The sequence below is a fragment of the Carcharodon carcharias genome, chromosome 6 (genome assembly GCF_017639515.1).
Source record: "Carcharodon carcharias isolate sCarCar2 chromosome 6, sCarCar2.pri, whole genome shotgun sequence".
Lineage (NCBI taxonomy): Eukaryota > Metazoa > Chordata > Chondrichthyes > Lamniformes > Lamnidae > Carcharodon > Carcharodon carcharias.
In genome coordinates this window covers 3,527,437-3,542,276 of record NC_054472.1, presented here as the reverse complement: position 1 = coordinate 3,542,276, position 14,840 = coordinate 3,527,437, and the positions used below count along the sequence as shown (strand labels likewise).

Below are 14,840 nucleotides of genomic sequence, written 5' to 3'. Positions count from 1 at the left end.
TTTCTCTCCACGGATGCAGTCTGACGAGGATTTCCAGCATTTTCTGCTTTGCTTCAGCATACTATCTAGTCCTGTCATTCATTTTGTCTTTAACACATCAAAGCCTAATGGGATTTAGATAAATTTAGAATTGTCTTGCATCAATTTCAGAAATGGATTTTGTCAGAGCAGCCCAACAGTTTAATAAACTTCACAACCTAAGTAAATATAAAACAGATGTCTGACCACTTAATCACCATGCATTACAATATACTAACACTTCAGCGATAATTCCTTAATGGATAATCAGATAGCACTTTAAAACTTATGTTTTCAACACCAAAATTCTGTAATGGTGTAGCTTGTCATCTAATCTGCAGATTTTGTGTGGCTTCTTCAATTGCTGATAAACTGAAGTTTACAAAAAAGGCAGCCAGCCATCAAGCTGAAACAGTGATGGATGCTCCATCCTTCCCTTCTGAAAATTAGATTTGTCTGTCACTGCAAATAAAATTGAAAGCTAAAAGTGTTTCAACCCAAGATTACTTGAAACATGTTTTAAATTGTGAAGATGAACAGGCAAACACGTAGTTTGCAGGCTGAGGACATACCATGACTGTTTTTTTGATCCTATGTGAAGGGCCTGGGTAGTCTGCTGAATACAAGTCTGTCAGAAACAAAGAGTTGATGAGCGTCGACTTTCCTAATCCTGATTCACCTGCAACAGAAACAGTTTCAAAAAGGTTTAGTATCAGATAACTCATGTTTACAAATTACTTGCATTGCCTAAAGGCTCTTGATCCTCATACCCCTTAATCCTTAAAAGGAGCTCAATTAGAGCTGCTGGTTACATTTTGCCAGGTTTACATTCAAAGAATACATGGTCAAAATTTAACTGATTGTTCCAAAATAATTAGCAGAACAACAAAAGCTATCCTTTACTTTTCAAATGGATTAAAATTCCTAGTCAGTTTGAAAACATAAATCCTCCAAACATAGATTAAAAGCAAATCAATCGTTTGAACTAGGTTGTGGTTTAAAGCCTTCTCAGATCTCATGACACTGATTATCACTCATTCGCCGCCCTAATCTCTATGCCACTGGGGCAAATGGCTGAAAGGGAAGTGCCATTACTTCGCAATGGGCCTTACCTTTCAAAAGCCTAACAAAACTCATCTTTCCCACCATGTTTCTGGCTCTGCCACTCAACTCCACTTAACCAATTATTTCTATGCAATGCCCTCTTGAATTTACTCAATCTGTGAAGTGCTTTGGGATGCCTTTAACAATGCAAATTGTTGTTGATTCAGGAGACTAGGAACAGAGCTGGGAAGACAGAGGCAACATTCAGTAAGAAATAGTCCAATATCCTAAATATCTGCCTAACGTGAAGATCAAAATTCCTGGCAAACAAGAAAGCTCAGCCAACTATATGACTTCTGCCAAAGCCCCAATGTTTTAATTTATGTCTCAGGATTAGTCCCAGTGCCACGTCTAGTGAGATCAGGAATTGGAGAATAGACCAGATGAATGCGTGGCTGCAGAAATGGTGTAGGGGGGAGGGATTTGGATTCCTGAGGCATTGGGGCCGATTCTGAGGAAGATGGGACCTGTACAAGCTGGACCGGTTGCACCCCAGCAGGACTGTGACCAATATCCTCGTAGGGGTATTTGCTAGTACTCTGGGGGAAGGTTTAAACTGGAGTGGCAGGTGGATGGGAACCTGAACAGGGAGACACGAGGGGGAAACAAAAATAGGAATGAAAGACAAAAGTATAAAGCAGGAGTGGAAGGCAGAGCAAACAAGGGCTAGCAGCAAATAGGGCAAAGTACAAAAAAAATGTGTCAAAATGTTAAAAAGGCAAGTCTAAAGACACTATCTGAATGCACGGAGCATTTGCAATTAGGTAGATGAGAGTGTCCTTGGACATCACTGAAAGCAAACATGCAGGTGGCAAATGGTATGTTGGCCTTCGTTGCGAGAGGACTGAGTACAAGAGCAAGGATGTCTTACTGCAGCTGTACAGGGCGTTGGTGAGACCACACCTGGAGTGGTGTGCGCCATTTTGGTCTCCTTACCTAAGAAAGGATATACCTGCCATAGAACTTCAAAAGAACATTGACACGTTGGTGGAGTGGGCAGATAGGTGGCAGATGAAGTTCAATGTGGAGAAACGTGAGGCGATACACTTTGGTACAAAGAATATGGAGAGACAGTATAAAATAAAGGACACTATTCTAAAGAATGTGCAGGAGCAGAGAGACTTGGATGCATATGTACAAAAGTCATTTAAAGTGGCAGGACAGGTAGGGAGAGCTTTTTCTAAAGCATACAGCATTTTTGGCTTCATTAGTAGGGGTATAGAGTACAAGAGCAGGGAGATTATGTAAGACACTGGTTAGACCTCAGCTGGAGTGTACAGTTCTGGGGCGCCAGGCGATAGGAAGAATGTGAACACATTCTGCAGAAATGGTTTACGAGAATGATTCCAGGGATGAGACACTTCAGTTATGAGGAAAGAGTGGAGAAGTTGGGACTGTTTTCCTTGGAGAGAAGGCTGAGAGGAGACTTGTTAGAAGTTTTCAAAATAATGAGGGGCCGGGAGAGAGAAGATAGGGAGAAATTGTTCTTGCTCGTAAACAGATCGAAAACCATTGGAGGGCACAGTTTTAAAGTGTTCTGCAAAAGAAGCAAATGCGAGGTGAGAAAAGCTTTTTCACACAACAAGTAGTTAGGGTTTGGAATGCACTGCCTGGAAGTGTAGCGGAGGCAAGTTCAACTGAGGCATTCAAGAGAGCACTGGACGATTATCTAGATAGAAACAATGTGCAGGGTTACGGGGTAATGGCAGGAGATTGGCACCAAATTAAAATTATCAAGAGCGCCGGTGCAGACATGATGGGCTGAATGGCCTCCTACACAGTAACATTTCTGTGATTCTGAGTGAATGCAGCAAAGGTTCACCAGCCTGGGAGGCAGGATTGTTGTATGAGGAGAGATTGGGCTGACTAGGCTTGTATCCACTGGGTGGTGGTGGTGGGAGGGGGTGGATATCTTTGAAACATATAAAATTCTAATAGGGCTGGACACAGGGATGATGTTTCCTCTGGCTGGTGGGAGGGGGCGGGGGGGGTCTCGAGCAAGGAGTCACAGTCTCAGGATACGGGACAGGCCATTTGGATGAGGAGAAACTTCTTCACTCGGAGGGTGGTGACCCTATGGAATTCTCTACCCCGGAGGCCGTGGAGGCCAAGTCGCTGAATATATTTAAGGAGGAAATAGATTGATTTCTGGACCCTAAAGGCATCAAGGAGCATCGAGAGTGAGAGCAAGGCATTAAGATAGAGGGTCAGCCATGATCAAACTGAATGGCGGAGCAGGCTCGAGGGGTGAAATGACCGACACCTACTCCTATTTTCTATGTTTCTATAAAAAGATCCCATCAGGAGGTCTTTGCTATGAACGTATAATAATTTTTATAATATTTTTCTGGTTTGTTGTAAAGTAGGTTTATTGGTGAGTGTAGATGGTTCTGTGAGATTTAATTACATTTGGAGTCAGGTAGACTGCAAGCTTGAAATTATCAAAAGAAGCTAGGTATAGAAATGTACTTGAAATGTTAATGAGTAAACATGGATGCTGTCTTAGCATGTAAGGTGTGAAAGGAATTTGCATTTTTAGATCAGTGAAGGGATTGTTTGGATTTCAAAGGTCAGTTTACAACTAGCCAGATAAGCAAAGGTAAGCGTTGTGTTTATTTTTCCCAAAGGTTACTGATAATATTGACAACATGAAAGTTATATTATTGGAAAGTTACAGTTCCAAAGACATATGGAACAATGGAATTTGCATATTAAACGGAGTAATATATATAAAGGAGAATGAGTGAAAAGCTAAGTTGGAGCCATGTAAGATCTAATAGGAATGTGTGAAATAGCCCTGAAGAAGCTTCCAGCCATTTGTATACAAGTCTGTTGTGTCCAGTAACTAAAGTTAGGGAGAAGCCATTTGGAATTCCACTGTCAAGTAGGTACTGTGTTAACTTGTTTATTTAAAATCTAAATTCTATTTTGGACTGTTGCCTTAAAGGGGGTGTATAACTGGGAGTCAGGTTAATTAGGGGTTTTAGGATTTGTAGTATTAAGTAATTGTAGCCTTATGTATTTGCTTGAAATCTTTTATTTTGTTAATAAATATTTTAATTTTTAAAAAATCTCTAAAGGTTTTGGTGGACTCATTACTTCTGAATTCAGTGCACACATCTCAAATACAAATTGCAAAACCGCTGTGAAAGCGTGGCCAAGTTTCCCTTGTGGATTCGATCCGCCTGGCACATCATAGCAGTCTTGTGGTCCAGTGGTAGAGTCCCTAGTGCTGAGCTGCCTTGTTAAACTGCTGCAGTCCACGTGGTGTAGGTACACCCACAGTGCTGTTAGGGAGTTGCAGAATTTTGACCCAACGACAGTGAAGAAACTGCAATATAGTTCAAGACCAGATGGCGTGTGGCTTGGAGGAATACTTGCACGTGGTGGTGTTCCCACACATAGGCTGCCCTTGCCTTTTAGGTGGCAGAGGCAGTGGGTTTGGAAGGTATGTTTAAGGAGCCTTGGCGAGTTCCTGCAGTGTATATTGTAGATGGTACACACTGCTGCTACTGTGCGTCGGTGGTGGAGGGAGTGAATGTTAAGGTGATGGATGGGGCATCAATCAAGCACCCTGCAATCCTGGTTAGTATCAAGCTCCTCGAGTGTTGTTGGAGCTGCATTCATCCAGGCAAGTGGAGAATATTCCATCAGACTGCTGACTTGCACCTTGTAGAAGGTGGACAGACTTTGGGGAGTCAGGTGAGTTACTTGCTGCAGAATTCCCAGCTTCTGACCTGCACTTGTAGCACAGTATTTATATGGTTAGTCCAGTTCAGTTCCTGGGCAATGGTAACCCCCGGGATGTAATGGTAATGTCACTGAATATCAGGAGGAGATGGTTATTTCTCTCTTGTTGGAAGTAGTCATTGCCTGGCATTTGTGCGGCATAAATGTCCACTTAACAATCTAAGCTGGAATGTAGTCTCGGTCTCGCTGTATATTGGCATGGACTGCTTCAGTGTCTGAGGAGCTGCGATTTGAACATTCTGCAATTAGCAGCACACTTATGACTTTATGATGAAGCAGTTGAAGATGGTTGGACCTAAAACACTACCCTGAGGAACTCCTGCAGTGATGTTCCAGGACTGAGATGATTGACTTCCAACAATCACAACCAACTTCCTTTGTGCTAAGTATGACTGCAACCAGTGGAGAGATCCCCAAAACCGATACCCACTGACTTCAATTTTGCCTGGGCTCCTTGATGCCACACTCGATCAAATGCTGCTTTGATGTCAAGGACAGTCACTGTCACCGAGTTCAGCTCTTTTGTCTATGCTTAGACCAAAACCAGGTTAATGCCCTCTAAGTGCCACTTGATAACATTGTCAGCGACACCTATCATCAGTTTCTGACTATGGAGAATAGGCGGATGGGGTGGTAACTGGCTGGGTTGGATTTGTCCTGCATTTTGTGGACAGGACACATCTGGGTAATCTTCCAGATTATCAGGTCCATGCCAGTGTTGTAGCTGTACTGGAACAGCTTAGTTAGGAGCACAGCTAGTTCTGTAACACATCTTCAGTACTAGTGTCAGGATGTTGTCAGGGACCACACCCTATGCAGTATTGGTTGCCTTCAGCCCTTTCTTGATGTCACATTGAGTAAATTGAATTAGTGAATTCTGTGATGCTGGTGACCTCAGGAGGTCAGAATGGATCATCCACTTGGCACTGAAAGGACCAGGGGTGATCCTTTGGCTTGATGGTAATGGAAGAGGATACTTCAGGCCATAAGGTTACAAATTGTGGTTGAATACAACTCAGATGCTGATGGCCCACAGCACCTTATGGATGCCCAGTTTTGAGCTGCTAGATCTGAACGAAATCTATCCCATTTAGCATAGTGGTAGTGTGACACAACATGATGGAGGGTGCTCTCCAGTGAGAGGACAAGGCTTCCTCTTCTGGGACATAGGCTGTAAGTTATGTTTCGTTGATGACTGTCAGGTGGGGCCAGGTAAGGCTGGCACATTTCCTTTCCTCAAGGGCATTAGTGAATCACATGGGTTTTCATGACAATCAATGATAGTTTCATAGCACCATTACTGAGACTCGCTTTCAACTCCAGATTTTTAATTGACCAACTCAATTATTTGAATTTAAATTCCACCAGCTGCTGTGGTGGGATTTGAACCCATGTCCCCCAGGGCATTACCACTATGCCATCACTTCCCCATGTCAGGTCACTCTTTCACACCTCCCACTGAGCAGCTCAAGATTAACTATCGAATGTTTAGCAAGTTGACTACCTGAATGATGTCACACATAAATGAGACATACACAGCTTGTTCAAAGCTGAAGATGGGAAAAGCAAAAATAAAGGTAGAAAGGTTGAGCTGAGGTAGATAGAATGCAAGGAAGCCTAGCACATACTAACTGGGCCAAATATCCTGTACAGACCATGTAATTTTAATGTTTCATAGTACCACAGAGCTAATGTTTTTTTAAATCTCCTCAGTGCAAGAAAACACAAATTTTGACACTTGGAAGGACATGTCCTAACTTCTGAAATAGTCTTCGCTGCGTATATGATATCTAGGCTTGCTCTAAGGCTCAATCACCCTAAACAATGGCATTTAAGGTTAAGAAACAAAGCCAATGTTTAAATGACATCTACAGCAGAGAGAGTGCTTTGTAACACAAGTCTACAAATTAGGTGTCAGCTGTGGTTCAGTGCTAAGACCATCACCTCCAAGGCAGTAGTTGTGGGTTCAAGCCCCACTCCAGTCTTGAGTATATAATCTAGGCCAATGCTCCAGTGCAGTGATAAGGGAGTGCTGTACTGACTGAGATGTTGTCGCTTGGCATAAATCGGTCCTCTGTGGTGGGTATAAAAGATCCCTTGAAGAAAAATGACGTTGTGTCAAATTATCCTGAACTGAAGGCTTTCTATCTGATTGTATGTGGCATTCATAACAAAGTAAATGAATTGATGGCCCACACTGAAATAAATAAATATATCAATTACAGAGATTTGGCTGCTGCATGACCAAGGTTGGGTCCTTAATATTGAAGGGTACATGACATTCAAGGAGAATAGAAAGCTGGGTAAAGTTGGGGTAGCACTGTTAATCAAAGAGGGCATTGGTGCAATAGTTAGATGTGACCTTGGTTCAGGAGATGAGGATGTAGAATTGGTTTGGGTGGAGATGAGGAAGAGAAGGGAGGAAAAGTCATTAACGGGAGTGGTCCGCAGGTCCCCTATCAGTAGCCAGCATAGGACAAAGTATTCAAGAGAAAATATTGTGTGCTTGTGATAAAGGGATGGCAATAATCAGGGGTGATTTTAATCTACACAAATTGGAAAAATCAGGTTGGCAGCTGTAGCCTGGATGAGGAGTTCTTAGAATGCTTTCGAGATAGTTTCTTAGAGCAGCATGTTCTGAAACCAACCAGAGAGCAGGTTATATTAGACTGAGCATTGTGTAACGTGACAGGATTAATTAATGACCTCAGGGTAAAGGCACTCCTAGGTAGTAGCGACCACAACGTGATTGAATTTTACATCCAGTTTGAAAGGGAGAAGGGTGCGTCTAAGACTAGTATCTTAAACTTAAATAAGGGCAACTATATGGGGATGAAAGCTGAGCTAGCTGAAGTGAACTGGGAAACTAGGCTAGAAGAAAGATCAATAGAGAAGCAGTGGCAGACAGTTAAGGGGGAGTATTCAGAATAAGTACATTCTTACTATAAAAGAAAAATTCAAAGGGGAGCACCAACCTTCCGTGGCTAACTAAAGATGTTAAGGAAAGCATCAAAAATAAGGAAAAAGCACACAAAGACGAGTGGCAGGACAGATGATTGGACAGAATATAAAGAACAGTAGAGAATAACTAGAAAGTTAATCAGGAGAAATCACTAGGGAAACAGTACTGAACAAATTGATGGAATGGAGCTGCAGGTTGGCAAGTCTCCAGGTCCCGCTGAACTACATCCTAGGGTCTTAAAAGAGGTGGCTGATGAGATAGTTGATGCACTGGTGTTAATTTTCCAAAATTCGCTAGATTCTGGGAAGGTTCCATCAGATTGCAAAGTAGCAAATATAACCCCTCTATTCAGATGACACAAAGATAGGTAGGAAAGTAAGTTGTGCAGAGGGCATGAGGAAGTTGCAGATGGATATAGACAGGTTGAGTGAGTGGGCAAAAATCTGGCAAATGGAGTTTAATGTGGGGAAAATGTGAAGTTGTTCACTTTGGCAGGAAGAACAGAAAAGTATTACTTAAATGGAGAACGGCTGCATAATTCTGAGGTGCAGAGAATTCTGAGGGATCTAGGTGTTCTGGTACATGTGGCAAAAAGTTAGTATGCAGGCACAGCAAGTAATTAAGGGAGCTAATGAAATGCTATCCTTTATTACAAGAGGGATTGAACATAAAAGTAAGGATGTTGTGCTTCAGTTAAACAGGGTATTGGTGAGGCCACACCTCGTGCGCAGTTTTGGTCTCCTTATTTAAGGAAGGATGTAAATGCATTGGAGGTGGTTCAGAGGAGGGTTACTAGATTGATACCTGGAATGAATGGGTTGTCTTATAAGGAAAGGTTGGACAGATTGGGCTTGTGCCCACTGGAGTTTAGAAGAGTGAAGGGTGATTTGATTGAAGTATATGAGATCCTGAATAGCTTTGACAAGGTGGATGTTGAAAGGATGTTTCCCCTAGTGGGTGAGTCCAGAACTAGGGGGGCACTGTTTTAAAATTAGGGGTCACCCTTTTAAGACAGAGATGAGAATTGTTTTCTGAGGGCTGAGAGGCTTTGGAACACTCTGCCTCAGAAGGTGGTGGAGGCAGGGCCATTGAATATTTTTAAGGCAGAGGTAGATTGGTTCCCTTGCCTAACAAGAATCTAAGTTTATCGGGGTTAGATGGGAATGCGGAGTCAAAATACACGATGATCCGCCACGATCTCATTGAATGGCGGTACAGGCTTGAGGGGCCGAATGGGCTATTCCTGTTTTAATTGCCGTTTATCAGGTCTTGCTGTCCAGAAATTAATTGTTGCATTTCCTACATTCTACCAGTGACTATTTCAAAAGTACATTATTGAAGAGCCGATCATTACAAACTGGTTTGTAACACAAAAATTAGCTTCACCATTGTAGAATATACAAATTCTACCCCGAGTTTTACAATCAGGGCCAATCACACTATCAAACGATCTGAATTTTTCACCTAAGCATTTCACAAGAGACCTCAATATTCAGGAAGATCTGGGCATTGATAAATTTGAGTGTTTCACAGGGATTTTAGGAGATTGAAGTTGTTTAAGGTTTCCCATTTATGTATAACTTCAAGGAATCAATGTCGAAGTTGAAACAATCAGTATCTGCTATCTTTAGTGCTGCATTTTAATTGGGGGGGGGGCAGGATCAGAGCTCAAATCCTCATTTTGCTTACTTATAAATACTGTAATAGTGCAGGTATAGTATAATGTTCTTCGTTTCCTTGAAGGCAAGGGAGAAAACAATAAAAATGTTGACATTAATCATCGTGTTGCAATGCTAAATTGCAGAAGCTTGGTGATAATGTAATTACTTCAATATAATACCCAAAGTCATGCATGGCACAATTTTTAAAAAAGAAAGTTTCTATCAGGCGATCCACAATTTTATTAAACCAACATAATATCCACTTGTAGCCTCAGGTTTGATCAGGGGCATCTCACCAGCTCTACTCTGCTCAGTCTGGTGCTAATTCACATACCCCATGCCTTGCCAGCTTCCAAGGAGCGAAGAAACTTACTCATGACTGCACTCGCCTGTTGAATGCAGTCATTCCAATTATTGACTGAATAATTGGAACATAAACCTCAGACCCTTTACCCTACTCAAATTAACAGAGCTGCTTTGATAGTTTTCTTTCTGGAGCTTATTTTTGAAATTAGTGTATCACTGACAGCTGCAAGGTGCCTTCCCATTTACTTGAGAGGTTTAGTTGTTGAGGGTTGTTCCTTTGAGCAGGAACGAGGTCAGCAAAGGTTCTACTCAGGGTAACAGAGGTGCGGTACAAGGATCAAGCAAGTTACGCACAGCTGGATTTTGCACAAGTTGGAGTTCATGGAGTGTTTGCTCAAAGATCGAAAAAAAAAAGGAACATCACAGTCATTGATAAAACAAGGTGGAAACAAACATGGTAAATCCTCGTCAAATCTGGCTCTTTGATGAACTGATGCGATTTGTGATAGTACGCTTATAGATACAATACTTTTTAAACAAAAACGCCCCTGTGAAATGAATTATTCTACAACTAGTTGAGACTTCAAATTGGAGGTCCCAAACGCCCTCTTGGGTGGATGCAAAAGAAATCCCATGGCACTAATCCTAGAACAGGGAGAACTCTCCTGGTGTCCTGAAGCAATATTCATCCCTCAACTTCAGATTCTCTCATTTGTCTTCTGGTAAAGAATCATACGGACTTGAAACATTAACTGTGTTCCTCTCCGCAGATGCTGTCAGACCTGCTGAGTTTTTCCAGCTATTTTTATTTTTGTTTCAGATTTCCAGCATCCACAGTTTTTTGCTTTCATTTATCTTATTGCTGGTTGCAAAAGTTTGCTGAGGACAAATTGGCTGCACGTTTTCCTTCAGTGATTATACTTCAAAAAGTTCTCCATTGGTTGCAAAGTGCTTTGGAATGTTCAGGTTGTAAAGGGTACTATACAAATAAGTTCTTTGTCATGGGCCCAAAAATATTTGAAGGATTATGCAACTTTAAGGTCAACTTTTAATACAAATACTAATTTAGTAATCAGTGCCCCAGGAAGGAATGTGGTTCACAACTGGTGCTCTGTTAGTAGGCAAGATACTTAACAGCATGAATTAACTTCTGGAGCCAGTCAATTGTTCCCAAACATGTGGACTGGAAGTTTGGCATTACTCTTACAGCACAAGACGTCACTGTTGCTTTGATGCCCAGTGTGGTCAGAGTTGGGTGACAGCCATCTTCAAACAAATTGCTTGTATTTTTAAGGGTGAAGCTATTTTTACAATCCAAGAATCCCCTAATGCTCAGTTATCAAAAGCAGCAGTGTTCCTCGAGCGCATATTTAAGTTTGGGACAGATATGTAGCATTTTGCCTGTTTTTGTTGATTCTGGACAGTAGTGCAGCATGCCCAAAGTAGCCCAGTGTGAACACATTCATAATCGCAAGTAGGCATCTTTCACATCTCCAACAGTTTGCCATGGTTAGCTGGTGCTGTTTTAAGTCAATGCCACAGCTACAGGGCTCAATTCATTAGATGGTCACTTATAGAAATCAAGCCATTCGCACAAAGTGTTGAAAAAGTCTGATGTGCAACATTAACAGTTGTACTATTCGAAACTCCTGTCCTCCACTTCATGACAGCTATCAACTAGGGATGGGCCTTGTCAGCAACACCCCCATTGTAAAATAACATCCTTCACCCTTAATTATTTGGATGATTTATGAATCAAAGTTAACAAGAACATAAATACACAAGTTCTGATAAAAATCACATTAATTCTGTTTCTGTCTCCACAAATGCTATCTGATCTCTTTCCAGCATTTTCTGTTTTTATTTTGGATTTCCAACATCCACAGTACTTAGCTTTCACAAATTTTTTTTTAAGATTAAGCTCTGAAAAGCAATTGTGTGTCCTGGAACTTTTACCAAAGGAAGCTAAAGGAGGACCTACAAAATGGAGAGATTAAGAGCGCTGGAACTATGTAGTGTGAATATATAGAGAATGCTAGAGCCAGCAGGATAAGATTCAAGTTACAAAAATTAAATACAAAATGCAGGTGATGGAACAGGAAATTTTATAGCGCTTTAAAAACTAGATAAGTTTCTGGCATCAGAAAATAAATCATTAGATTTCACAGAAATATCTACTAGAAAGGAGATAAAGATTTGGTAGGCTGATGAACTGCTGCCTGAAACAAGGTATTGTTATAGATTAAACTTCTAATGTTTTAATAGTTTTCCTAGCAAGGTGGAGAGCAGAGGAAATGAAACAATTACACAATTCCTGAAAGTTTGGCTGGAGTACACCATTTGGGAGTTGTCTATTTTCACATTTGCAGGTTATGATGTTTCCAAAAATCAGCCAAAACTGTCAAGATTTCCTGATCACCACTAGGGTCACTTCCACAGACAACATAGAACAGAAAACTAAGATTTAGTATTGCTGCTCGAGTGTGCAGTATTTGTGTTGTAGATATACTCCAGGAGTAAAAGCAGTAATGTGAAAATTACACACTAAAAACTGTACTGAAGACAATCCAGGGCAAAACAACATCAAATTTAAAGAGGTATCTTTAAAACAATTTTTATTTTTTAAAAAGGCATACAAAAGGCAAAAAGGTTCCAAATACCACTGTTACAGCACTGCTGCCTGATGCATTCCAAAAATTCTTTCAATTTTTTTTTCAGTGTCTAACCATGAGTTCTGTCCAGGAGGAGGTTTGGAGTCAATACTGGAACAGATTACCAAAGCAGATTGGATTTTCATCCACTGTTACAGGTGAACCTGAACAAGCAAGCTACGAATGAGTGAAAAAAATACTTACAATCAGATCAATCCCAGTGTTTACAGAATAAACCAAAAGATTATTGAAGCGTTTCTATCAAGTAACCAACTAATTGATAGAGTGGATTTCTAACTTTAAGAAATAGTGTCAGCTCTCATTCCAGCAATGTCAATATTATTCCACACAGATCAAATTGTAAGCTATGCCATTATATATAACCACACAATATAAAGTTAGTTTACATAAACAGTTTGATCTTTGTTCTCACAATATTATCCCATCCTTCCACCACTGGAATGTCAGCAGCTTTTTTTTTTAAACACGTTTTGGACAAACTCCACACAAAGTGGACACAACATTGCGTATAGAAATCTAGAAATTCCTGTGTATCTGCACCCAAATACACATCTAAATCAGGGTGTTCATCACATGGGTAGCCTAAAAGCGGGTAAGCAAGTGCACAAGTATAGTACTCACATTTCTCCTCAATCCTTTATATTCATGTACCAATCCTCTGCCTGAAACCTCTCCACCCACAGCAATAGCCCTCATCTAAGTTAGAGCCTAAAGCACAAATAATTATCAACGGACAATTGAATGCAATGCTGAGAAGGTGACATTGTTCAGAAAAGTTAAATTATTCATGCAGGTCTAAAAGATCCCATGGCATTATTTCAAGAGGAGAGTTCTACTTGCACTCCTGGCCAATATTTATCCCTCAAACTACTCAAAAACAGTTTAATTGGTCATTTATCTTATGAATGTGAAACCTTGCCGTGTGAAAACTGGCTGTTGCATTACACTATACTGTATTACGTTAGTGACTATACAACAGAAAAAAAAGCCCAGCTGTGTTAGGTGCTTTGGCATGACCAGATTCCAAAGGTGTTCTTTCTTTTGTTCAAGATCTCAGGACCCAGTGCAGGAGAGAAAACCTTTTTTTTTGGGGAAATTGGTTAAGATGAACTTCTTCTATAAACCCCGACACTAACTTTTCTGCATCAACTGACAGGGTACAAAAGGTGGTTCAGTGTCACCCCACAGAATCTCCCATGTGCTTGTGAAATGGAGGATTAGTTTTACTGCTCATCTCTTGGACCCATAAAGCCCACTGTTAGAGGCCCCTATATAGCTACACATTCCTGCAAGTGACAAATAACCCAAGTCCTAGCTGGGAGGGTAATATCTATTTCATTATTGATAAAGACTGAAGCAGTTGAAATCCAGTGCAAGAAACTCGGGCTTTGCTCACAAGTAAAAGCACCATCAATAGTATGATAGCATGAATTCCAAGCTGCATTTCGGCACATCGTTCAGCACAACCAATTTGTTTGGGGGAGGGAAAGAGGAATCACTTAAAGGAATTCTGTCTTTCGTTGCATATGTATTTGCTGTTTAAGATCTCATCAGTTTTTGCACATGAAAATAACTGTTTCTTCAAACAGGGAGATACCTTAATTGCTGTGATCTATGAAAGTATAATGCAAAATGCAGTTGTGCCATTTTGAGGAGAAATACACTGAAAGAACACAAGAAACAGGGGGAGTAAGCCTCATCGAGCCTGCTCTGCCATTCAGTATGATCATGGTTGATATGGGCTTAACTCCATTTTCCCATCTGCTCCCCATATCCCTCGATTCTCTAAGACACCAAAAATCTGCCTGTCCTCGCCTTAAACGTATTCAACGATGGGAGCATCCACAATCCCCTGGGGTAAAGAATTCCAAAGATTCACAACCCTTTGAGTGAAGAAATTTCACATACGATCAAGGAGTAGGCAATTCAGTTCCTCAAGCCTGCTCTGCCATTTAATAAGATCTTGGTTGATCTGATAATAACCCGAAATCTGCATCCCATCTACTGCTGATAACCTATCACCGCCTTTGGTTACCAAGAATCTATCCACTTCTGCCTTAAAAATATTCAAAGACTACTTCCACCGCCTTTTCAGGGAAAGAGTTCCAAAGGTGCACGACCCTCTAAGTGAAGAAAATTTACCTAATCTGTTTTAAATGAGAACCCCGCCTTATTTTTAAACATCCGTCCTAAATGAATGGCCCTTTATCCTGAGACTGTGCCCGTGTTTTTTTTTGTTTCCGCTGATAGGATAGACGCTTAGCGATTACCCAATCAAACCCCTTCAGAATTTTGTAGGTTTCAATGAGATCGCCTCTCATTTTTCTAAACTCCAGAGAATATAGGCCCAATTTACTTGGCCTATCA

The 14,840-nt window shown here is 41.0% G+C and overlaps 1 protein-coding gene across 3 annotated transcripts in view; it reads right to left on the bottom strand.

The window, feature by feature from the left end:
• LOC121279035 (septin-7) overlaps window positions 1-14,840 on the bottom strand; it is a 152,723-nt gene that overhangs the window by 85,191 nt on the left and 52,692 nt on the right. For all 3 annotated transcript variants that reach the window (XM_041189801.1, XM_041189802.1, XM_041189803.1), the window contains one exon: window positions 591-697. In XM_041189801.1, coding sequence (XP_041045735.1) covers window positions 591-697 — 107 coding nt within the window. The remainder of the gene's footprint in view (window positions 1-590; window positions 698-14,840) is intronic.